General features: G+C 37.9%; 1 protein-coding gene across 6 annotated transcripts in view; it reads left to right on the top strand.

The window, feature by feature from the left end:
* Window positions 1-24223, top strand: part of VPS13B (vacuolar protein sorting 13 homolog B) — a 485973-nt gene that overhangs the window by 433155 nt on the left and 28595 nt on the right. For all 6 annotated transcript variants that reach the window (XM_054815083.1, XM_054815086.1, XM_054815082.1 and 3 more), the window contains 13 exons: window positions 1205-1366; window positions 10843-10998; window positions 12285-12548; window positions 12697-12780; window positions 12946-13121; window positions 13602-13772; window positions 14445-14646; window positions 15578-15766; window positions 16225-16371; window positions 18395-18678; window positions 20227-20354; window positions 20964-21163; window positions 23686-23804. In XM_054815083.1, the coding sequence (XP_054671058.1) occupies window positions 1205-1366; window positions 10843-10998; window positions 12285-12548; window positions 12697-12780; window positions 12946-13121; window positions 13602-13772; window positions 14445-14646; window positions 15578-15766; window positions 16225-16371; window positions 18395-18678; window positions 20227-20354; window positions 20964-21163; window positions 23686-23804 (2282 nt within the window). The remainder of the gene's footprint in view (window positions 1-1204; window positions 1367-10842; window positions 10999-12284; window positions 12549-12696; window positions 12781-12945; window positions 13122-13601; window positions 13773-14444; window positions 14647-15577; window positions 15767-16224; window positions 16372-18394; window positions 18679-20226; window positions 20355-20963; window positions 21164-23685; window positions 23805-24223) is intronic.

Below are 24223 nucleotides of genomic sequence, written 5' to 3'. Positions count from 1 at the left end.
ATTTAAAAGGTCCACTGAGAGAGCAAGGAGGGGAAACAGAATCAGCTCTCAAAGACCATGGAGGTCCCATAAGTTAGAGAAAACGTCATGAGAAGAAAGGATGAGAAAAGAGCAGCTGGGCTATATTGTGGGGAGAAGGGAACCAACCAGCAATAAAGCATTGTCAAAAGTGTGTGCTAGGAAAGACGGGTCAAAAAGAGGTAACGAAAAGTGCAGGAAGATGAATTCTTTGTGTTATACCCATTAATTGCATGAAGACTATCTAAATGTTGCTTTCTTGGAGTAGTTGTTATAGTTGCTAGATAGTTGCTTGTAAGTGGAAGGTGCCAACCCAGTAGTGACTAGGACAGAAATATGTGAGAGAGAGTCTCCAAATCAAATTGTCAGTCACACTTTGACCTCTCCCGTATAGGGGATTATAGTTTGTGCCTTCAGGGGCGGAAGACCTGTAGCTCTGGTAGTTTTTATGACTGTTATATAGTCTCATTGTGTCAACAGAGTGACAAGCAGCCAGGTGAAAAGCAGAGAGGGATGCAAGGATGCAGCAGGCAGAAGAAAAAGTATTGTGAAATCTAAAATACTTTTAAAACCTGTGATAGTTTTAAATTTTTCCTATTAGACTGTCAGATTGCATGATGCATTTTCAAATGAGTCTCATGGAGCTGTGAAAATACTCTGCCCATGTCTCCTGCTTTTCCTTTAGTTATTTTTTTTTTAAGTGTTGTGGTATCAGGAGAGAGAGGGTCTTCTGCTGCTGACCCACAGCAACGTTTCAAAGTAGAAGCAGCAGCTGGGGAAGAGGAAGTGCAGCCTGTTGGCCTGAGGGATCAGTTGTCAAGCATGGAGAAACCTCTTCGTGCCTCTGCTCAGCCTGTAGTGTCCCGCCTGTCCTATGTGATGTGTCATTTCCAAATGAATGTAATTTCATTGAAGTCTTTCACATAAGTTAGGAAATCTAGATTTTATTGTAGTTTTAAACCTTTAAGATTTGCATTGCAGAAACATAAAGTAAAATATGTTAAGTCTTAGGATGCATTTTGTCAACCCAACCACTAGTTTTTGCAGAGAGTACTATGAGACCAAAGCTAATGGCCAGAGATCTTGAAGCATTTCTGTGTTGTAACAGTCGCCACTGGGCAGACAGCTGCCAAATGTCTTGCAATTAATCTGATGCTTACTGGCTTTCATATCCCTTTCCTTTCAGAACGAATGCCCTGAGGCAGAGGAATTGGTCTTCAGCCATTTTGTGATCTGTAATGACACACAAGAGACACTGCGGTTTGGCCAGGTGGATACTGATGAAAATATTTTGCTGGCTAGTCTCCACAGTCACCAGTACAGCTGGCGCTCTCACAAGTCCCCGCAGGTATGTCAGAAACAGCCCTTCAAATGCAGCAATTGCTAAAGCTGACTGGTGGCTTTATGCATTGATACTTCAAATTTCTCTATGGTTTCAACCATCTCTAATGCTCCAGTGCTTTCAGGAGCCACACACTGGGGCTGCATCAGAGAGAAAAGGTAAACAAAGACTGAGGAAAGCCAGAAGTGTTTAGAAGTTACTCGAGGGTAGAACTGGATGTGCGCGACCGCTTTCTGTAAAACTGAGCGGTTGTGGAAACTGAAGCTTCTGAAAAAAAGCAAAAGAAGATCCCTTGCCAGGTTTTTATAACTAAGTGATCAGTGTCTGTTTTCTGTGATGTACATTAGAGGTTTGGGGAATTTTTTTAATGAATTGTTTTTACCAGAAGCATCTGTTCACTGAAATTGTTTGCAGAACAGGGTCACACTGGACAAATCTCTCAACTCAGCATGTGCTTGCATTAAAAAAGATTTGAAATGGTCAGAAACACCCCACTTATATAGTTTAAATAATGCAGTTTCTGTTTCTTGGGTGTTTCTTTTAAGGATAAACACTGAAAATGAAATTAAATATTTCAATGAAACCATGTTGTTGGTTTTCTTGAGTGGTGGTGAAAAACAGCCTTTTCATCTTTAGTCAAGATAGGGCAAGAATTTAAAAAAAAAAAGTGTTTATGAGACAGCAAAGCCATTTCTTCTGTCTTTTTAATATATATCCCCAGCTCCTGCTGAGTGGGAGACTAGAGACCTGTGCCACCCCACTTGCTGAGCAGCAGTCCTGTGCTGCTTGGTCCTAGGTCCTAGGAGAAGTGTAGTGGATGGGGGTTCCTAACTCCTTGAGAGCCTTGGAAAATAGCAGCCTTAGCATGTCAGAAGGAAGGTAAAGTTTGGATGGTAATTCTAAACAGGAGCTGTGCCCACTTTCACTGCTGACAAATTTCAAGTTTCACTGGGATGGCAAATTTACTGTGTTTTTTGTTCACATGTCAGTTGGTGGATATGCAAAACTACTGAATTTTACATGAATGTGGTAATCTGTGCAGAGCAAATTCAGCCAGAGTAAACAGTTGCAGTTGACTCTGAAGTCAAGGCATAAGTTAAGAGGAAGGCAGGCTAATAAAGGACTGTCTCACCCCAGCAACAGAAGAGTTGTTATAAACTGTGTGCGCTGGTGTAATAGTGCACAGAGGGGGACCTTTGGAGACGTAGAGACACTGGAGTACTGTACGTCCCTTGTCACATTTTCAAAAAGGACGTAGTTTTCTCATACAAGCAAAACGCCTTTGATGCCCCAGCCCACAAGCGAGCAACCCAGATGGGTGACTATGCTTTGTGTCAGGTTTTGAGACAGGGTCCCTGCTCATCAGGTGACAGTACTCACATTTGGGTTACAATTGACATAACTCCCTCTGGTTGTGTGAGGGAGAAAGAACAACTAGACTTGCAGAAAGCTAACTAAATGTGACCAATATTTCATAACCAATTACCATTTGCTTTTGTAGCAACTACTCAAAAAATCATTTAAACCTTTTCATAAACACATGGAAGGAGAAGGAAGTGCTTAAAGCAATTATTAAAAAAAACAGAACTAAGTAAGACTTTCCTCTTAACAATTTTTCTTATCCATTTTCTGGTTACTTATATAAAATTACTTAGTTGAGAGAATCCTCTTTTTGACCATCATTCTAGATAGTTCTGCTAATGGCATAGTTCTCATTATGGTGTATTTCTAATAATGGTGTACTTCCGATAATGGTGCAAACAGGAAAGAGTTTTGAAAACAAGGATTATCTCAAGCAAAGTGATAAGCAGAATAGTTAAAATTGTTACTGATACTTTCTGTCATTTGCAGCCCAGCTGCTGAAGACCACCAGCACAATATATGGCATTAGCCATGCAACACTTGGAGAACTTAAAAGATTTAAACATTGATCTTTAGCTTGTCCTTTCAGTCACAGGCTTGAGCTGTGCAAAACATTCAGTTTTCATGGCCATTATGTTTCTTATTAAGTTTCTTATTAAATGAAAAATAAAAGTGCAGGATGAAAGGTGGAAAAGTCCAGCTGAAAACGAAATCACACATTAGGGAGTGGGTGAGGTGACAGTAGGAACATCAGATTCATTTTTCAGATATTCATTCTTCAGCTGAAAGTTGGTGATGTCAAAGGGTTTCCCCATTGTGTTTTGCTCTGATCAGATTCAGATTCACTGAAGAACTGGGCTGATAAACAGTCATGTTGGATTCCCACATCCCAGGAGATGGGGAAGCAAACAGCTCACTCCTCCTGACTCAACCACGTTGCTGGCCAGCAGGCCCTTCTAGTAGGGATGGGGGGGCTGTACCTCCCTTGTCCCAGCCCTTGGAATAATTTCAAGAATATTTCTGCTCTTTTAACATTTTTCAACAGCCATCTTTTGCTGGAAATTTAGAGACTAAAAAATAGCACTGAGGTAATTTCACTGAAAACATATGGAAGCACAGGCTTTCCTCACACTGTTGAAATAGAAGCAAATTTTCTTTACGAAGGTCGGAGAAACTTGGCATTCATCTATAAGCTTTGTTCATTTGGTTAATGTTAAATACAAATCACTAAGTTTAGCATGCTTCAGAAAGGCAGTTCATCTAAACAGTCTAAACAGCACAATCCTTTGTCATTTTAGATCATACAAAATAAGTTTGTTTAAATATTATTACAAATGTTGTCATGTAAATTTTTTCAATGATTAATACAAATCCTTGAAATGAAAACAACAACTCAGTTAAGACATCAGGTTGTCCCTATTATGCTATGGCACCTTTCTAATTGTTTCCATGCAAAACTATCTAACAGCTTATTATCCAAAGGTCAGAATAATGCCCAAGCATGGACAAACCCTTGAAGTGTCATATTCATGGAATGCTAGATGACTTCATAGTTATGAAATTATTTCATTTCTCATGATAATTCCCAACTTGCCACGTTAGTGAATTTTAAGAACTCTGAGAGCAGATTGTAAGATAAATGTGAAATAATCCATACTTCTGGAGTCAGGGACTTCCCTCCAGGCATTAGTTCATACTTGACTTACTTGACTTACTCTTGGGGATAAAATGAGTTAGGACAAGGTCTTAGATACCACATTCTCTTACTGGGAAAGAAAACCAACTTGCACAACTTCGGCTGGCTCATGTTTCTTGTTACACAGGCACTAAGAAGCAGCGGTTGCCATGAAATACTTTATTTAACCTCTGCAAAATGTTTTTTTAGTATGGCAAGGCAGTTCAGTTAAATGAAAATAAATAGTTTTAAAAGGATGGTATTTCTTTCACATTCACATCAATAAAAATCTCCATTTTTCTTTTGCTAATTAAGCATAGTGAGAGATGCAGTAATTGTCCATTTGAATTATTTAACACAAATATATACCTAAAATAAGTTATTTTTCTAGTAGCAGATAGTTATATAGTGCTTTATTTACATTTAGAATTAATTTTAATATTAAGGAAGCTACTATAGACTATAATTAAAAATTGTTCAACTTTTTCGTGTTATGAAAACTGCTATAGCACACCAAGGATTTGGATTTATCAGCTGTTGATGGTGTCCCTCTAACTGTTTGGCTTAACTTAAAGCTCCTTCCTTCCTTTGTTTTTTCCCAGCCCGGATCTTCTACATTTCAGGGAACCTAACCTTTCCCTTTCAACTTTCACTCTGATTCCTGTAAGTCTCGCTAGTTTGGCTAATATTTCAGTAATAAGTCTGAGGTCCAATGCTCTCTCTTCTACTCCACTCCATCCCCCATGTTTTCCTCAGATTTCATGAGGTTTTGACCTTCCTTAGGGATAAGACACCCCCAACTATATAGTCCCTTTCAGAGTTGGGGTAAGTTCAAAACTGGTGATATTTAAGGCTTTAAGCAATTCTAGCAAAAGTTGCCAGACCTCATGAGTTCCTTTTGCAGATTTTAATGAAAGTTAGAGGTCTGTTAGATATCATTAAAAGGGAAGAGAAGCTACATCACTCCTGTGCTCCACAGACAACACTGGCTCCTACGTTATTATTGGATCCAGCCTGCGCTCCTTATCTTGATCTTCAAGTTGCTTTGTGGGATGGGCCCCAGTTATGTCAAAAGTCATGTTTGTCTCCAAGACAGCTGTGTTTTTTAGGAGAAGAACTGGAGCATTTGATACATAGGGTGAAACTCTGAAGTTAGAAGAGATCAGATCTTCCTAGCAATTTGCTCAGAGTTCAGGAATTCTGTCTTGCAAGACAGTAGGCAGCCAGAGGGTCCCACTAGGGATCGCTGCAAATGCAAAAACCAGCTATTCATGTGAGAGTCCCCTGAATGTATTCTGCAGAGATTGTTTGCTTGTGAATAAACAGCAAAAACATTCTATAACATGCTAGTTATTACTAGTTATTTTCCCCATGCTGAAACTTCACAGAGTCCTCTGACGAAGCAAAGAATAGTGGATCTAAATTCATTATTTTGCTTTCTATGGAAAACATAATGTTGCATAGGGGAAGTCTGCGTTTAAAGTAGCAGCTCCCAAACCTTTCTCCAGAGTCTTCTCCCAGGGTTATAACAACAGCCCATTTTCACTTTTCACTCTCCTTAGCTTGAAGCAGCAGGTGTAATGGGTAAAAATCAGTTCCTATGTTGATTTGGGTAATGACTTCAGTGAGAATGTGGCCAAGTTACTGGTTATAAACAAACTAGATTTGTTGCTTATCAAAGTAGGTAAATATGCGTGAAACAGCTACGTGCCACTTTATTGCTACTTATATAGAATTTGAGGGAAAATATCATTTGCTTTTCTGTTCTTCTGAACATACACTTATGAATTCTTGAATAGATATTAGTAGTGGTTAGTATTTTAGTAATACTTTCACTGGAACCCATTTAAAGTTTTTCTTCTCTTATTTTACATAGTGTGCCTGCAAAGCACAACTTCTGCTAGGATTTTATAAACATAATTTTTAATGGCAGTTGTAGATTTGGAAATAGCTTTAAGAACCTCCTCCTCATTCTCCTACAGAAAAAGACTGAAGCCAAATTTTAATTTGTGTTGCATCTCCAGCAGGATCATACTTCATTGTTATATATTTCCAAGTTGCCATTCTTTCAGGTACTGGGTTATATAAAGTGTAAGATGATGTGCAGTACTCTATGGATTCAAACTTAGGAACTGTGACTTACATATCAGTTATTATTGGGATATTTTCCTGGTTTATTGTTTACGGATGTTACCGATTCTCTGTATAACCTTTTGTACCTTACATAATCCTCCCCAGGTCATTTACAGAACAACATCAGGAAGGAAAAAAAAAAGCTGTATGTTATTTTACACTGTTTAAGTAGTGAGAAACATATTGTTGCTTTCCTTTGGCATCCTGCATTCAAAATCAACAGTTATGTGTAATTGACTTTCTAGATAATACCTGGGGTAGATAAGGTTTGATATTATCCATGAATCACATGAACCCTCATATTTTGGTTACTGTTTCTTAACCAAAAGACTCTTCCACAGTGTGTAGAGCTAGTTTGTACCTGCGAGGTTCAGGCCCACCTGGCAGGTTGTGTTGAGGCTCGCAACACCTTCAGGAGCCCCCGAGGGTCAGAGTTTTTCTGCTGAGTGTGACTTTTTTCTACTAGCTAGCATGAGGGTGATTGAAATTCCTTTCTCACATGCTCCGTACTGGCCATATGTCTTACAAGGGACAATGGTGTAGAACTGGCCAGATCTCCCAGATCCCATGAGAAAATGAAGCCAAACTGAAACTCAAACTGGTTTGGTGGCTGCTGCAGCTGACAGTGTGCAGAATGAACATTTCATTCACTGTTTTCATTCACTGTTTTCCCAAATACTAATTGGTTTTATTGTTGTAAGTCCTAATCCTGGTTGAGGGCCACCAGGTTGTAACCTGAAAACACGACCAAAAAATACCAATCATCCTTCTCCTTTGATTTTTCAATTAAAAATTGCTTTAGCTTCAAGTCTTAGAATTCACCTCCCATCTCCAGGTCTCCATTTCCTCCATGCTGCTGTATCATCACAGCTTTTATTTTACTATCTCGTATTTTTTGTAAATAACCGACTGCTTCCACACCATTAACCAGGTCCTCACTGGATTACTCCCAGTCTCTCAGAGTTGAGAGCAATAACCCTTATTCTTCCCAAAAAGCATTTTCTAGTTTCACTTAGAAGACAGATATAATCTAACTATAGTGAAACCAAGTTAACTTTGGTGGATCTACAAGCAATGTAGAAATAAAATTTGTACCACTAAGCATTTTGAAGGCACAAGCTTTAAATTACTTACACAGCTGGAAAATGCTGCCTTTTCTGGACAGGCTCCATTCTTTGGCTCATTTTTAATCCCCCATTTTAGTCTTCATGCCTTGTCATATGACACTTAGCTTTATTTACTCAGATCGTATCCTTCACTCGCACATCTAGCCGAAAACCTAAGTAAATTTTGAAGAGTGCATAGAAACATTGTGTGAAGAGACGTGTAAAAGAATATAACTTTTCTAGCCATTTGCTGCAGTAGGAACAGCTTCATCTGAAGGCAATTTCTTTCTCTCTCAAAACACAAATCCATTACAGCTCAGAATTACAAATCCAAACCCCAACAAAGTCTAGTCAAACCAAAAAACTCTGTGTTGTCTGTTAATATGTTTCCCTAACAGAAAATGCAGAAATCAAATGGTTACACAAATGAGCACCTATCTTCACATATACAATAGATAGTTTTAAATTCTCTCTAAGCTATAAATTGCCACTTATCGCTGGATTATACTTGTTAGAATGCTTTTGAAGTCCATTGAATATTTTTTGCACCTTTTTGCAATGACTTCTCTTTTCTGCTAATATAGGTACCATACTTAGCTATACTTGTTGAACTTTTTTTAAGCGGTGTCAAATAAATACTTACAATTTACTTAAAGCTTGATAAATGAAAGGCAGTTACATGGCAATTACTGTGAATCTGTAGTATTAGGTCAGTTTTATAACATTAGAGCTCTGCCTTGTTGAGTATCTAACATGTATTATGACATCTTCTGCTAAAATAGTGTTAACACCTGATTACTTAATTTTCTAAAATTACTTCAATTTTTATTTCCTGCCATATATCTCTGTATCACTTAGTGTCATTTGGTAATTACTTCTAGCCACGTTTTCCAGAAATCTCACATTTAAATAACTGATTCACCCAGAGATCCCTTTGCGTTTTCATGGAATGCAGTTTCTTGGCTCAAAAGTGAACTTACGCAGTACCCAATTCTTATATTGTTATGTCATTAATACAAATATATTCGATATCTTTAAAATAACTTATGAAGACTGTTCCCTTTTTATGTAGCATTTGCCAGTATACAAATAGTATGTTTATAAAATAAGAAATGGCTAATGTAAGATAATAGCTCTTCTTTATTTTTCTTTCTGAACCGTGAAGTTAAATGCAGACTAATCGTTGTGCCTCAGAGAAAATTAGTAAGGCAGCATTTGGGAGCTAATGACTGCTCAGGGAAAGCTGACAGCATGTTCCTTGGGAACATTCAACTCATGAGCAAAGCTGTTTATAGAGGGTGGGAGACATCCTAATGTTGGAGCTACATACAATTACTAATCATCAATTATGGCATTCACATGACATCTATCTTTGGAGCTCACCGTATTTTGGGTGCCTTCTAGCTGAGACTGACCGCTTACTACCTTTTCTCATTATTTGGCTGTCATTTCCAGCTACCAGTCTCTCCAAAGTAAACAGTTTTCTTGTTTCTCTTAGTTTTCATATGTGATGAGATTTATTCCCAGCTGCCTCTGTAAGAAACTGAACTGATTCCAGCCACTGCATTGGATTTGTTTTGTTTTGTTTTGTTTTTCCTTTTCTGTGACTAATACTTGAGAATCAAAGCGACGTGTTTGTTTATGAGTTTGAGTGTCCTAGTGCAAAGCTTCCCTCAACATATTCTTGACTATAAAGCTGTGCCCATGCGTGTGCGCATCCAGATGCATGCCCATGTGCGCACTGGCACATATTAGCCGTTGTGCTTCCAGCGTAAAACTAATTTGAATCTGAATGCAACAGTCATCACTCTTGCAAATTCAAAAGCCACCCACTGAATGGATGTTATTGTTCTGTGTGTAACTTGTGCTGAGGATACCACAAATTGCAAACAGGCTACTGAGTTGTAATATCTTTGAAAGTTGTTGCTGCGGTCGTTTCTTAAAACAATGAAAAACCCAACATCCAGCCCTTCGCTAAGTCCAACTGGCCAGCCCCATGGCCAGTGCTCTCTCTTTCTGGAAACAAATTATGGGAGAACATAATATTTACAAGTTTCAATTTTTGCTAGTGTAAATAATCAAACTTTGGGCCTGATCCTGTTCTCAATTACTTAAATTAATTAATGACAGATGTCCAAAATCAGAGTGAAATTCAACCCTCAAGACAGAATTCCCACAAGGCCTTTATATAACTGTTTTAAAGGACTTAAGTGATGCTTAGGCTCTGCGCTGGCCCTCTGCAAAGAATAAATTTTACCCAGAATGCTTATTGCTTTGATCCCTTGTATATAACTCACATCCTTAAGTTTGCACAGCCACAAAAGTTCTATACAGAGCTAAATAGCCAGATCTTCAGCTGGCGTAAATTTATGTAACTTCATTGACCTACATGGAACAGTACCAATTTTCACTACTCTGGCTTAAAGAATCTCCATGGGATAGAGGTAAGTGCGTATGGTGGGTAAATGGATGAAAGGCTCTTCAAATGATGAAAGACTGTATTGCTCTGGAAGTGATTTAAGTTAAACTGGAAAAAAGCCACTCCTTTTCCGGAATAAATCACACAGGGAGTATAATTATGCAGTTAAATTTCTTCTCATGCAGTCAAGTTTGAACTTGCCACCACATTTGTGTAAGAAATAAAATGTTTCCCATGTCTCAGCAATATGGTAAGTTCTACATTTAACACACATATATATGTGAGCTGTACAAGTATACATACAAATAGATTTGCATCCTTCTTTATTTTGAAGGGAAGGGTATTTGTAATTTTCTATCTTATTCTGAAGGCCAAAAATCTGGCCCGGACCTGTGTTCCATATCACCTTGCTGGTAATAAAGAGGGTGGATTTCTAGAACAATTTCAAGGGCAGTAAAGAAAATCTCTTATTTCCTGTTTTATGCTCTCTAGTCTACATACCCTTTTTTTCTGAACAGTTGTGTGCTGGATTTTTACCATCCTAAATACACTGTTAAAGCAGGTAATTTGTAGAAATGCATGATGCAGAGCCATCTTACGGTATTGTGGATTCTTCTGTTTGTATCTGAAATCACAGAATGAGTGGATCATTCAGAGAACTGGTGTGCTTTGCATTGCTGAGTTTTAAATCCCAGAATATTTATCTGTCATGGGAATTCCTATCCTACTGCAAGGCGGTTTTTTTTTCCCCGGTTATGTATTGAAGTAGTAATTGCTTTCTTTCCAGCTGTTACACATCTGTATTGAAGGCTGGGGAAACTGGCGGTGGTCTGAACCATTCAGTGTGGACAATACAGGGACCTTTATTCGTACCATTCAGTACAAGGGCCGGACAGCATCACTTATTATCAAGGTTCAGCAGCTCAGTGGAGTGCAAAAACAAGTAAGTATTTGAGCCAGTTCAGAAAAAATAACATCAGTAATTTAAACTGTTATCTATTCACAAATTAACCACTTGATTATTTATTCTCTTCTACTGGGATCTGCAAAAAACAGTCTTCTGGGGGCATTTTTGAGAGTTTTTACAACTCTTTTCTTCATTTTGGTATAGATCTCAGCATTTAAAAGCTCAATTACCACCACCATATATTTTACATGTTGCAGTAAGCATCCCTTTGCATGGTTTGTAAGTTCTGACGATGCTAAGTTACATAATCCCTTGCATGTTTTAAGCTCTTGAGAAGCAGAATTTTTTTTTTTTTTTAAGAAACTGTTCATATCTTATTCTGGGTTGTAATTCAGGCCTTTGTATTGTTAAAAGAGAAAGAAGTAATGACCAAATTAACATTTGAAAATGGGCTGCTTTGTAGTAACTTTTCACCTACTGTCTTTGTAAAGAGTTCTGTAATAACACTGCAGTCATTCTGCCTGCATTGGCAGAAGCCAGAGCATGTGGTGGGCATAACGTGTTCAGCTCATGGATATGGCAGAGCACCTTACGTTGCACAACAGAAATACAGCTGATCAGACAAGAACAGTGCTTGGCGTTACTGAAAGCCCTGCTGAGATTTTGCTTGGTAGGTTGTAGCTATGGTGTGCGCCCTCATTAACGAAAAGCAAATGAAGATGGTTTTAGCAGGGATACACATGGAATGCTGTTCCTTAGAATAGTCAGATACATGTTCTATGATGAACAGTTCATGTGTGATGGACAGCAACAACTCTGACTCTAATTTGGTCATTTTCTAGGTGAGTGCACTTAAATACAGAAATATGGTATAGCCATTTCATGTAATTATAAGCTTTAAAACAGCAAAGATATCAAACGATCTGGATCACTGGGTGATGGGAACCTCACTGTGTCTGCTCAGAAAGGGCTCAGCATTCAAACACCATCACAGTACTCTCAAAATCCAGCCCAGAGCTATGTCAGCCATGGGCAGTACTGCTGAGTTCAGTGGGAACAAAAGTGGATATGTTACATGTTTCTTTCAAGCCTGGATACTGCCTTAGCTATATTTCAAGCATTTTAATGCCTAGGTTTCTATGAAATTGCACATACATTTGGCCAATAAAAATAATGTTTTACCATTCACTGCCTTCAGGAGTGCTTGGGAAAGCCTAAAATAAGGACATTATTCTTGTACAGGTTTTCACTCTATAATTCAATTTTGACCTTTTTTTTCCACAATTGTTTATATATGAGCTGCATATTTTTGTTTGTTTTAGATCCTAATCTGTGGAAGACAGACAGTCTGTAGTTACCTTTCTGAAAGTATTGAACTGAAAGTGGTTCAGCATTACATTAGTCAGGATGGACAGGCCATTGTTAAAGAACACATCAACTGCCTCTCAGCCAAGCAGAAGTTGCCTTCATATGTTCTAGAAAACAATGAGCTCACTGAGCTGAGTGTGAAAGCTACAGGAGATGAAGACTGGTCCCGAGACGTATGTCTAAGTTCTAAACATACAGAACACAGCACTGTCATTCAGGTATGATTAGAAAGAGATATATGGAATATAACATTAAAAATGTCTGAGAGAACTGGGGACTTTGCATGTAGACTTCTATTTGATATGGTGAAATGTTGATCATCCTGAAATAATTTTAGTGTAATGCTGCTGATCTCTCTACATACAGGTACCATCTTCAAAGAGTTCAATTACATATGTGTGGTGCACAATTTTGACTTTAGAGCCCAATTCTCATGTGCAGCAACGATTAGTAAGTACATTTAATATCTCTGAAATCTGAATGTTTATGCCTGATGTCATATAATAAATTAAGGGCAGAATGGCCCACTTTAAAGATTTATTAATAGCTTGTTTCAACAGTTGTAATACTGGAACAAAATTAGCCTTGAATTGGTATATTCTTTTCTTTTTGTAGATTGTTTTCAGCCCTCTTTTCATTGTAAGGAGCCATCTTCCAGACCCAATTATCATACATTTAGAGAAACGAAGTCTGGGACTGAAGGAAACACAAGTGATTCCAGGGAAAGGACAGGAGAAAGCACTGCAAAATATAGAACCTGATCTTACGCATCACTTGACATTTCAAGCCAGGTAAAATAGTCATTTCCTTGAAAATGGCTCATTTGTACGGGAAAGAAGGAATAATTTACACTTTAACTTCTGGTGCATTTTTTCCAACAGTATGGCATATGCAGAGGAAGTACAACAGAACAAGCATATGTGGCCTGAAATGATATTATAGGAAATATTAAATTTGATGTAACTCTCCTACGCACATTGGCATTGTTTTTTGTATTTTGAAAAATAAACTCCTAAATGATCTTGAAATGTTTTTTGAGAATACTGAAGAGTTTCTAGGGTCTCAGACACAAAGGTCGTTACAGTGTCATGACAAATTCATGCATGTCAGTTAATGCTTAGGAACTTGTTAGACATAACTTGATTCATCCACGATTACCCTGAGAGTGTTCCTACTGCAGAGTAAGCTTGGAAAGTTTCATTGAAGAAAATGTTAGTGCTACTAATGCTTGATCTTGTTGTGTCAGTGACTGAATCTGTTTTCAATGACAGGGAGGAAGATGATCCGTCAGAGTGCGCAGTCCCTATCTCAACCACGCTGATTAAACAGATAGCGACTAAATCCCATCCAGGTGGCAATGTCAACCAAATACTGTCCGAGTTCTACGGCACTGCTAATCCTCCCCAGCCTGTATGGCCATATAATAGGAAGGATTCAGACAGGTAATTCTTTGCTAAACCTTCTTCATGGTTGTCGCATTGCCTTTTCAAATAAACTGAAATCACGTTCAAGAAGACTATATATATATGTGATCAATATCGAATATGTTTTCAGTAATTACATGATTCCTGTATGTAAGCTGCAGAATCTGTTATAGGTGGGAAAAAATTGAGGTCAGCCTAGGGACTGCCCTTGATTACACTGAGAAGATTACATTAGCAAGGATTAAAAAAATGAAACTATTTTTTTGTGAAGGCACCTTCTTTACTGCAGCTCTAGAGGCTGTTGTTTATTCAGTAGCTGTTTGTTTCAGTACAGAAACAGGGAGTTCCTGTAGGAGGAGTTGCTGAAAAAAAAAGAAAATGTGATTTTATGACTGCAAAAGTCAGAGTAGCGTGACTTAGTTCTGAAGGATAGTGGTAGTTCTGTTAAGGTGTTTCTTTAATTGACCAAATTTAGGTTGAGCTTATGTGGTTAAAAATACGTCTTTATAGCCTACATGTAGCTAGATCTGTCTGACAGCATCTCAGCGTGTTCCAGAATGATAAGGTAAGAGGAGATTGTTTTTCTATTTCAAAACCAGAAAAGCCCTGCAAATTTCTGAAAATGACATTTGTAATCTTTAATTCATTATTCCTTTGACTTTATCTTTTAGTTTATTTGTTTTTGAACAGCAATGAACAACTCTCCCAGTGGGATAGCCCAATGCGGGTAAAGCTGTCAGTGTGGAAACCATGTGTTACAACTCTGCTGATAGAACTCCTGCCCTGGGCTTTGCTTATCAATCAGTCCAAGTGGGACCTATGGCTGTTTGAAGGAGAGAAGATTGTTCTTCAAGTACCTACTGGGAAAGTCATTATACCTCCCAACTTCAAGGTAACGCCATTCACAGGCACAGTTCTGCTAAGCATTCTGATTCTGAAGAATGGTTATTAATCCAAATGATTTCCACTTTCCAGTCACTGTGTCTGTAGTGATATGATGAGGAGTAGAAATAACAATAAAAATTTTCCACGCAGACTGAGTCACCAAGTGAGTAGCACAACATAGCTGATAGCAATGTGTGAGGATGCAGTTACAAATTGTCTGTAAGACACTGTAGGAAGAAGACCTGCACGCCATCTGATTCAGCAGCCTTTTCTCCTTCCTCCCACTTCAGCCAATGAAGGTGGACATAATGTAGCAGCCCAAGTAAATTGCTATAAAGGCCAAATACAGACAGCTGACCTCTCACTTGAGAAGTGTGTTGACCACAGTAGCAAAGCTGACAGTTTGGAAGGAATGTTTGGTTTGACAGTGGTTTAGGTCAAGTTGTTTCCTAGCTTTTGTGCTACCAAGAAAGGTTTGATAGTCAGATAGGGTGAATTACAAATGAGGAAGATTCTTTAGGATGAATTCAGAGTTTTGTGTAATGGATCTTTAGGTTGGCCATGCATGTGCTTTTTTATTACAACCCCAATATTCTTTATTTTTGAAACAACTAAAATAATTTGACACAGCAGCTTGTCAATTCCAATTGTACCATCTGATACTTCCTGTTTATTTTGACATCTTTCCCCCTCCCATGTACATCTGTTAATAAACAAAAGGTCTGCCTATTAACATGTCTCAGTATAGACTGTAGTCTTGATTCCACCATGAGGATCAGTCCCATAGCCAGAATTGTGGTTTTATCTATCCTTGTACCACATAGAAAGAGGGAAAAAGGGAGGAAATGAGATTGACTTCATACTGGAAACTGTGTTTAACTCTAGTAGAAGTGTATCAAATTGTCAAGAAGTGATAATTGATCATTTTTCACTTGCAGGAAGCTTTTCAGGTTGGAATATACTGGGCAAACACTAATACTGTGCACAAATCAGTGGCAATTAAACTGGTTCATAATGTGACCTCCCCGAAATGGAAGGATGCCGATAATGGGGAAGTAGTAACGTTGGATGAAGAAGGTTTTGTTGAAGCTGAAATAAAACTTGGCGCTTTTCCGGGTCATCAGAAGGTTAGAAGAAAATTACCGTGATTTATAACTTTTTCATTTAAAAACAGAGTCATATAGCAGATGAAAACTATCAAATGTAGGCAGTGTGAAAGCTCCTCCCTAATTATATTAATAAATATAAAACATAATGAGAGTATAAACAGTGTATGAAGTATAATTTAAAGAATTAGATCGCCAAAAACATTCTGCCCAAGTCATCAAGATAATACAATATCTCCTGGAAAAAGAATTAAGGAATTCTCAATCTCGTTTGGAAAACAATTGACAGATTTTGGAAAAAAATTTGAAAAAAATTGACAAGTGCAACTTCAAAAGCATGTCATGTGGCTCCAGTTACGAAGTGCATGAATATAGACAGTATTTCCACAGTTAAAAAGAAAATGGCAGTTCTGTCACTGTACTTCAGTACCTTTTGTGGTTTTGTGTGTGACCTCATCATTGCTTTTATTATCTTACAGTTGTGTCAATTCTGCATTTCTTCAATGGTTCGACAAGGTATACAAATTCTACAAATAGAAGATAAGACAACAATAATCAATGATACATCATATCAAATCTATTATATGCCACAGCTTTCTATTTCCAAACCCCACTCAGGAGAAGAGGTAAAGCATGGTGGATACTGGTTTTGTTTGTCATCTGCGGTACATGGGTGTTTAGATTTGTGTGGTCTCAACTGCATATAACAGAGCTTGAACAGAAATCTTTAGGTATAATAATGCTAAAGTATTTTATATCATTTTAATTAAAAATACAGAATCCTGGGTAAATTCAACTCCAGTAATTAACTGTCATCAGAAATCTGTGCAAAGCAGGAGATTCTTGCACATTGCAGAATTAGTTCTGCCTGTTCTCCATCTGTTCAGGCACTAATGGCCATTTCTGTAAAATAGGCAGCGTAATCTGTAGTAGCTGTTGAAATTGTTCTCAGAATTTTTACTGACTTCGCGTGTAAAAGAGGTATATTGGCCTGGCAGACTGAAAACTTTTTGTTATCCTTTTGGGAAGATTCCAGTTATCTGAACAAAGCTGCAGAACTAGAGACATGCCCAAAGTTTATGTATTTCAGTGAACTGCATCAAATCGTGAATATCAGTTTTCTAATAATTGCACAGTATATTTAAGGACTAGCTTACAGGAACCAAAATGTATGCATGGTCAATATATTTTAATCAACCATTTATACATATTTATTGAAGATTACATTTATAGTAAAATATGTGGAAAGAATTCTCAGGGTCAAACTTGCTAGAGGAGTTGGCAGATAAACAAAATTTTAAAGTTCCCTATTTCTGTATTGTTTTCCTTCTGCATTAGTTTTCTTCACATCGGTATCTACATTTGTGCGTCGTGCATTTTGTGCCAGTCTTATGGGATAGGGAATTGGAAGAATGTTGAGGCTAAAATCCATTCTTAGTTTTATGTCTATGAATGGATTTTCTTCTCACACTTATGTTACAGTGATGTAACTGTTGCTTTTGGTAGAGTTATCACATAATCATAGAATCACAGAATGGTAGGCGTTAGAAGGGACCTCTGGAGATCATCTAGCAGGTTGCACTGGATTGCGTCCAGCTGGGTTTTGAATATCTCCAGAGAAGGAGACTCCACAGCCTCTCTGGGCAACCTATTCCAGTGCTCGGTCACCCTCAAAGTGAAGAAATTTTTCCTCATATTGAGATGGAACTTCCTGCATTCCAGTTTGTGCCTGTTGTCCCTTGTCCTGTCACTGGGCACCATTGAGAAGAGTCTGGCCCCATCCTTTTGACACCCGCCCTTTAGATATTTATAAGCGTTGATCAGATCCCCTTCTCTTCTTCAGGCTAAACACACCCAGCTGTCTCAGCCTTTCCTCATACGAGAGATGCTTCAGTCCCCCCATCATCTTTGTAGCCCTCCGCTGGACTCTCTCCAGTAGTTCCCTGTCTTTCTTGAACTGCACAGCCCAGAATTGGACACAGAACTCCAGATGTGGCCTGACCAGGGCAGAGTAGAGGGGGAGGATAACCTCTCTCGACCTGCTGGCCACACTCTTCTTAATGCACCCCAGGATACCATTGGCCTTCTTGGCCACGAGGGCACACTGCTGGCTCATGGAGAGCTTGTTGTCCACCAGAACTCCCAGGTCCTTCTCTGCGGCGCTGCTTCCCAGCAGGTCAACCCCTAACCTGTAGTGGTGCCTGGGGTTATTCCTCCCTAGGTGCAGGACCCTACACTTGCCCTTGTTGAATTTCATTTCATTCCTCTCTGTCCAACTCCCTACTCTGTCGAGATCTCGCTGAATGGCAGCACAGCCTTCTGGTGTGCTGACCACTCCTCCCAGTTTAGTATCATCAGCAAAGTTGCTGAGGGTAGACTCTGTCCCCTTATTCAGGTCATTGATGAATATGTCGAATAAGACCAGACAGTGTTGTGCAACTGAGAGTAGACTTTGGACTTTAGATAACTGTGCCCAGTTAACTGCATAAATATACTTGAAGACAGAATTTGGCCAAATAGCTTTTAATGCAATGGACTTAGTGCAGCCTTCAGTTAGTTGTGGTCATTTGGCTACTTGAGACTGGTCTGTGCAAGACCAATATGAATTAACCAACGTGTCATGCTACCACCATCTTTTTTTCCTTCCAGGCCTTCCACTCCTCAGACAGCACAGTGTTCAGCGTCAGTCCAGCCGGGGCACCCCCCAGCGAGACGCTGAGCGCTGTACCCTGCTGGGACCTGATGTCGGACACCACTCCCTTAACTTCAGGGGCGCCTCTTACAGAAAAACGCCTGCTGCTGAGTTTCAGTCCAGGTGGCTGCGCTGGCAGGTGTGAGCTGTGGAGCTTACCAGCTGTCATTAAACAGGAGTTTCCTAGACAGAGCGTGGCAGTGCCCACAGGGGTTTGTAGTGAAAGTGGATTTTGTACCAGGTACTGTATGCTGAACAGTCATGAATTATCAACTTTGCTTCTTACTGTAAAGCCTCAGCTAGTAACAAACCATAAGAGATTAATGCAAAAGTCAGAGTAACACATGCCCCCCATATGTAAAGGCAAGCCTTCCTTTAATTTAAAAATTGTTATCTTTTGATGGTTTTGATGCTTTTATTGTAAATGGTTTAATGTTATTACCATGTACAAGTTGTACAATTTTATAATGTGTGGACTGCTATTTTTTTACTTGCATACAAAATAAGAGCATGAAAAGTTTATATTAGAGATTAGTGGGTTTTTTAATTTGTAGGTAACAATTTAAGAGTTCAAGGACAGTGTGAAATAATACAATACAAAAATTTAGGTTTTGTTTATAAAAGGTAAAAATATATTTTAGTAATAATAATAAGAGGATAAACAGGAAAAGCAAAAAAGAGACGAAAATATTTTGAGACTACAACAAGGAAAGATTTCCAAGTTTTAAAGCTTGAAATATCCAAATGTGCGTTCTACTTACAAACAAATGCATCCAGCTAGTTAAAAATAGGAGTCCAATGACTTGTCAGATACCCAACTTTAATTCTCAGACCTGATATCTGAATCTATTCATGCTTATGGTGGTATAAACAAGAAACAATCGGCTGAAATTAGAGGAGCTGCATCAGTATATATTACCAGCCATATGATCTTTCTCTTGCCTGAAGTGCTTGATATCATTCAAACCCTCATAAAGTTCCTCTGCAGAGTGTAAGAGGTTTCATTGTGGATACTACAGATTCTCACACTGACTTCAGATTAAAAAAAATTTAAAATGCAAAGAACAAGGAAAGGATTCCTTATAATTCTGAAACAGGCATAAAGGATCTCATGTTCCTAATCAAATTTTCAGACTGTTTGGATTTTTAAAATCACCATGAGGTAAAGTTTTTAAGAAATAGCCAATAAATCTGCACAAGGAAAAAAAGCATTTGTATTTATGTGTGAAGACATTTTATGTAGCTAATGAGTAGAACTAAATTAGTTTCTTTTCATTTTGGAAATTAATGTAGTGATGATCCATAACATTAACGTGTGAAAGAGCGATAGCATTGTGGATCATTCCAGGGGAGCAGTCAGTTACAAATTTATGTATTTGTTAAAAATATCTTTCATGTGTATCAGAGAAGTACGCGTGTGAAAAACTTCTGGAAAATTTTAAAGATTTATGTTGAAAATTTGGGCCTACAATTTCATGTTTTTAATTTAATATAAATATCTGCTGGCTAGGGCTCTCATCTTGCAAACACACGTGCTCAGTTTAACTCATAAGTAGTCTCTATGAAGTGATTTCTTCTCTAATGCTGTTTTTCGTGCTATTTCCACGTGTTCTTCTGTTTAAATATAATTCTCAGTGGAGATATGTACTTGCCTAAATGTATATAAATACCTGTGGAATTGGAACTTGATCATAAAGAATACAGATGCTAGTTTTGAATGTTTTTAATTGTCCAGAGTAAAGATTTCATTCAAAACATGCACAATCAAATATATCTGCTTCCGTTTTAGAGCTATAGCACTGACTTATCAAGAGCATCTTGGCGTGACATACCTAACACTTGCAGAAGATCCTAGTCCTCGTATAATTATCCACAATAGGTGCTCCGTTCCGTTGCTTGTAAAAGAGAACTTCAAAGGTAGGTAGTATGCAGTAATTAGAAACAGTGCACTGTTGTAGTATAAATTATTTTACTGTATCTCAACTACAAAGTTGAGTTCAGTATGTATTTTGATTACACCAAGAACCTGATGCCCTCATAAAGGTCTATCTCAAAGTGAGAGCCTCTCGAAGATACTGAAGCCTGGAAGCTAGTGGAGCTAATCGTGAGGTCAGGAGTATGAACGTGCATGGCTCCAGGCTTTTGAGTCTTCCTGGTTCCAGCTGTCAAGGTGACGTGGCTGTAGGAAACTAGTAGGCAGCGGAGTTTTGTTGACATCAGTTCAATCCTATGAAACATTTAAATCTCCTCAGATTTGCAAATGTAACACAAAACATGCTGCCAAAATTCCAGTTACAGTATGTTAATGTAATGATCAGTGGAACATTATTCGCGTAAAGCTTAATGACATAAAAAAGAAAAGGAAAAAAACATGAACACATAAAATTCCAACCAATAGAAAAGTAATATTTTTATTTATTGGTAACATTTCAGGCAGAAACTTCCTAGTTTGTATAAGCATAGGTGAGTTTTGATTTAATAGGGGGTTTAGAAAGCCCTAATCTTACATATTTTATAAAATTTCAGATACACCAAAGTTTGAAGTTTATTGTAGAAAGATTCCAGCTGAATGTTCAGTTCATCATGAACTTTACCATCAAGTCTCCAGCTACCCAGATTGCAAAACAAGAGATTTGTTGCCCAGCATTCTTCTGAAAGTGATGTCATCCGATGAATTAGTAAATGAATGGAGTGATTTTGTGGACATCAACAATCAAGGAACACAAGTAAATTGTTTTAAACTGTTTCCTAGTTCACAGCATAAATGGTTGCCTTCCTGACCTGCACAGTATATTGTTCCTCTGCAATAAGCATATCCTTTCTGTTGGTTTTAGGTGGGTTTATTTAAGGCTTGGGAGCTCTCCTTCCCAAGCCCCTCTCAGTGGAAGTTTTAGAATACAGATTACCTTCTTCACTGGCTGTTTTTAAAAGTAGCTAGATCAAAACTACAGGCTTTCTAGCGCTGAATTTTTTCACATCTTTTTGATCAACCTGGCAAGGCCAAGGCGTTCCCTGGAAAAATCAGTCCTGAAAATTTCTGGCCCTGTAAGCAAAGAATTCTGCAGGATCCAGGAAAATCCTTCTATTTGGTAACTTAATTATCACAGGATTTTTATCTTTACATCTTGCAGGAATCATCACTGTCATTCTACCTCTGTGTTTTCACAGAAGCTACGCATGTCTTTCTAAAACAAAACAAAAACCCCTTTTCTTTCCTTCTGTTATTTTTCTCCTGTTTTGAGGTAAATGAAAACTTCCTTGACTGGAGTAATTCTTTTTGATGGGAATTTTTTCCATCTTTGAAGTCATTAGTTTACATGGAATCAACATAAACTGCTTGGCTCTTTGAAAGAAATACTAGTTTCAGATGTTTTCCCTGGGGACCAATCACAAAATGCTCTTGATTATTGAGTGTTATGTTATATAGCAAGTAGTTCAGTTTCATTCAGCAAGCCAGTCAAGCAGTGCAAGGTTTCAAATTTCAGTCATTAATGTTATGCCAGACCAGGGTTCTTTAAAAGTATCTGGCTCCTAGAAGGAATTAGATGCTAAGACAACATTTGGGGATCATTGTCTACTTGAAGAACTCTCCAAATAAAAAGTGTAGCCTTCTGTTATTGAAGTTTTAGGGTTTACACATAGAGAATTTCCCCAGGATTTCTCAGTCAGTCTTTCTCTTAGAAAAGTATAAATATAAGTAAATAAGGAATATGCTAATAGCTTCACCTACGACTCGGTTCAAATTGTGAAATAACTGGGATTTAGAGGATCTTAAGTAATTTGTACTCTTTCTACCTAGTCGCAGCTAGGTACTTCTTATCTATTAGATATTTTTATTAATTTACTAAAGTTATGGTATTTATCATCAGAATCATCTGAAACTGGAATTAAAGTGACCAATCTTTATGATCAATGAGGGTTTTTTAGAATAATGAAGGTGTATTGAAAATTCAATAAATGTCTTTTTTTCTCCAATTCCATCATGGAGGATTGCGAATCTCTTTCAGATAAGCAAAGGATTAAAACTGATAGACTGAAATCAGAAATTCCTTTGTATGTAATTCTCAGAAGAATAAGACATAATTTGATGAACCAAATTTAATTATCTGTACAAAGTTATTATAAATAGTGTAACGAGAATCAGTTTAAGTGCTGATCCCACTAAACTTCAAGTGCTTTTTCTTCTGGTAACTTCTTAACAGCAGTAAAAATTCTTCAAGAGAAACAACTGTTTGTTTTACCTGTGCTAGCCCATTATCTTTGTGTTATTCCTTGAGTTTGCATTCCTTTAAATTATAGCTTCTGTCATTACAATCTAGTAAACAATTGTGTTGATGGTAGCCCTGCAAGAAAACAGAAGCCAGCCTGATCTAACAAGAACTGCTGTGAGTTTTCCAAACCTAAAAAGACCTTGATCTTTTATATTCTGGAAATACAAAAAACTTCCCCAGAAATATTGCAGAATTAAGCTCCAAAAACAATACATCATTTCTTTAAGTAGGATATTTATTCCTGAGGGCAACTTGTCCAGAATGAAAGTTTGCACATCTATAAGCAAGACACAAACCTGTTGTCAAGTTCCTATTTTCCTGCCTTTTTATGCATTTTATGCTTTCCAATAGAGTTTTGCCATTTCTTTGTGGGAGCACCTTGCTTGTGAAGGTGTTCTTGCTAAACCACTTTAGATGGCTTAAAAATGTGTTCAGTGTTGTTAAGCAAGTCTTCATTAATCCAAAATGTGATTTATTTTTTTAGTCTTCACGTGTTTTGCATCATGCTATCAGCCATTCATCTAACCAGCTCTGAGCTAGGGCATAGCAATATAATGTTAATTAAGGGGATTTTTTTCCGGAGGAGAATGCGGGACTTTGCAGAGCTCCAGGAATAAGCCTTTCTCCTTAGTCCAAAATCACAAATTAAAATTTCCTATTTATTCTTTTCTTGTATAACCTTCCCCCTCCCCAGCACATCTTGCTTATTTCTGGAGAGGAAGTTTCTTATTAAAATGTGTTCAGTTATACAGCTAAAGGATGAGGTGCAAATTTCATCTTGCTATACAATTGAAATACTTAACATAGCAGAGCTGTTATTTGCTGAAGTATTGAAATCTGTTTCTGTTTTTCCTGCACAGTATCATGATTTGAGTAAAAGATCTCAACCAGAAGGCATTAATAGGATTAATTCAAATTATGACGTTAAAAATAGTAATTTCAGTAGCACTCCATATGTTTCTAACTCTCTCCACTAGATTGTGTTCTTAACTGGCTTTGGCTATGTTTACGTGGACGTTGCCCATCAGTGTGGAACAATAGTCATAACTTTGGCCCCAGAAGGAAGAGCAGGACCCGTCGAGATCAACCTCAACAGGTACATAAAGCACATAAAAGATGATAAAAAGCATTGCCAAACAGTGCTGAGAGGTCAGGCAGCTTTCTAAGTGTTAGCTGACTTACGAACTTTGGCTTAACTGTTTATTTTGTTTAATACTGCTGCATGCTCCGTGGCATATGTTTAGACCATATGTTATGCTTTGTATATCACAGTTAAAAAAGGACAATCTAACGTCAAAAGTCATGTCACTTTGGGGTAAACACTAGATGTCTAATACAAAAAGAAGTCCTTAGCAGTTCATTAAAAAAAGACATTTTCCATCATATTTCATTTTGAGTGTGTTCATCAGTTTAAAATGTATTTAGCTAGGTCCTGCCATCCGTAATCGTACAAGCTCCCACTAAAATTTTTAGGAAGCTTGATGTGCAAGGGCTGCAGAAATAGTCTTACAGTCA

This window comes from Grus americana, chromosome 2 (genome assembly GCF_028858705.1).
Source record: "Grus americana isolate bGruAme1 chromosome 2, bGruAme1.mat, whole genome shotgun sequence".
Lineage (NCBI taxonomy): Eukaryota > Metazoa > Chordata > Aves > Gruiformes > Gruidae > Grus > Grus americana.
This window is presented reverse-complemented; position numbering and strand designations above follow the sequence as displayed.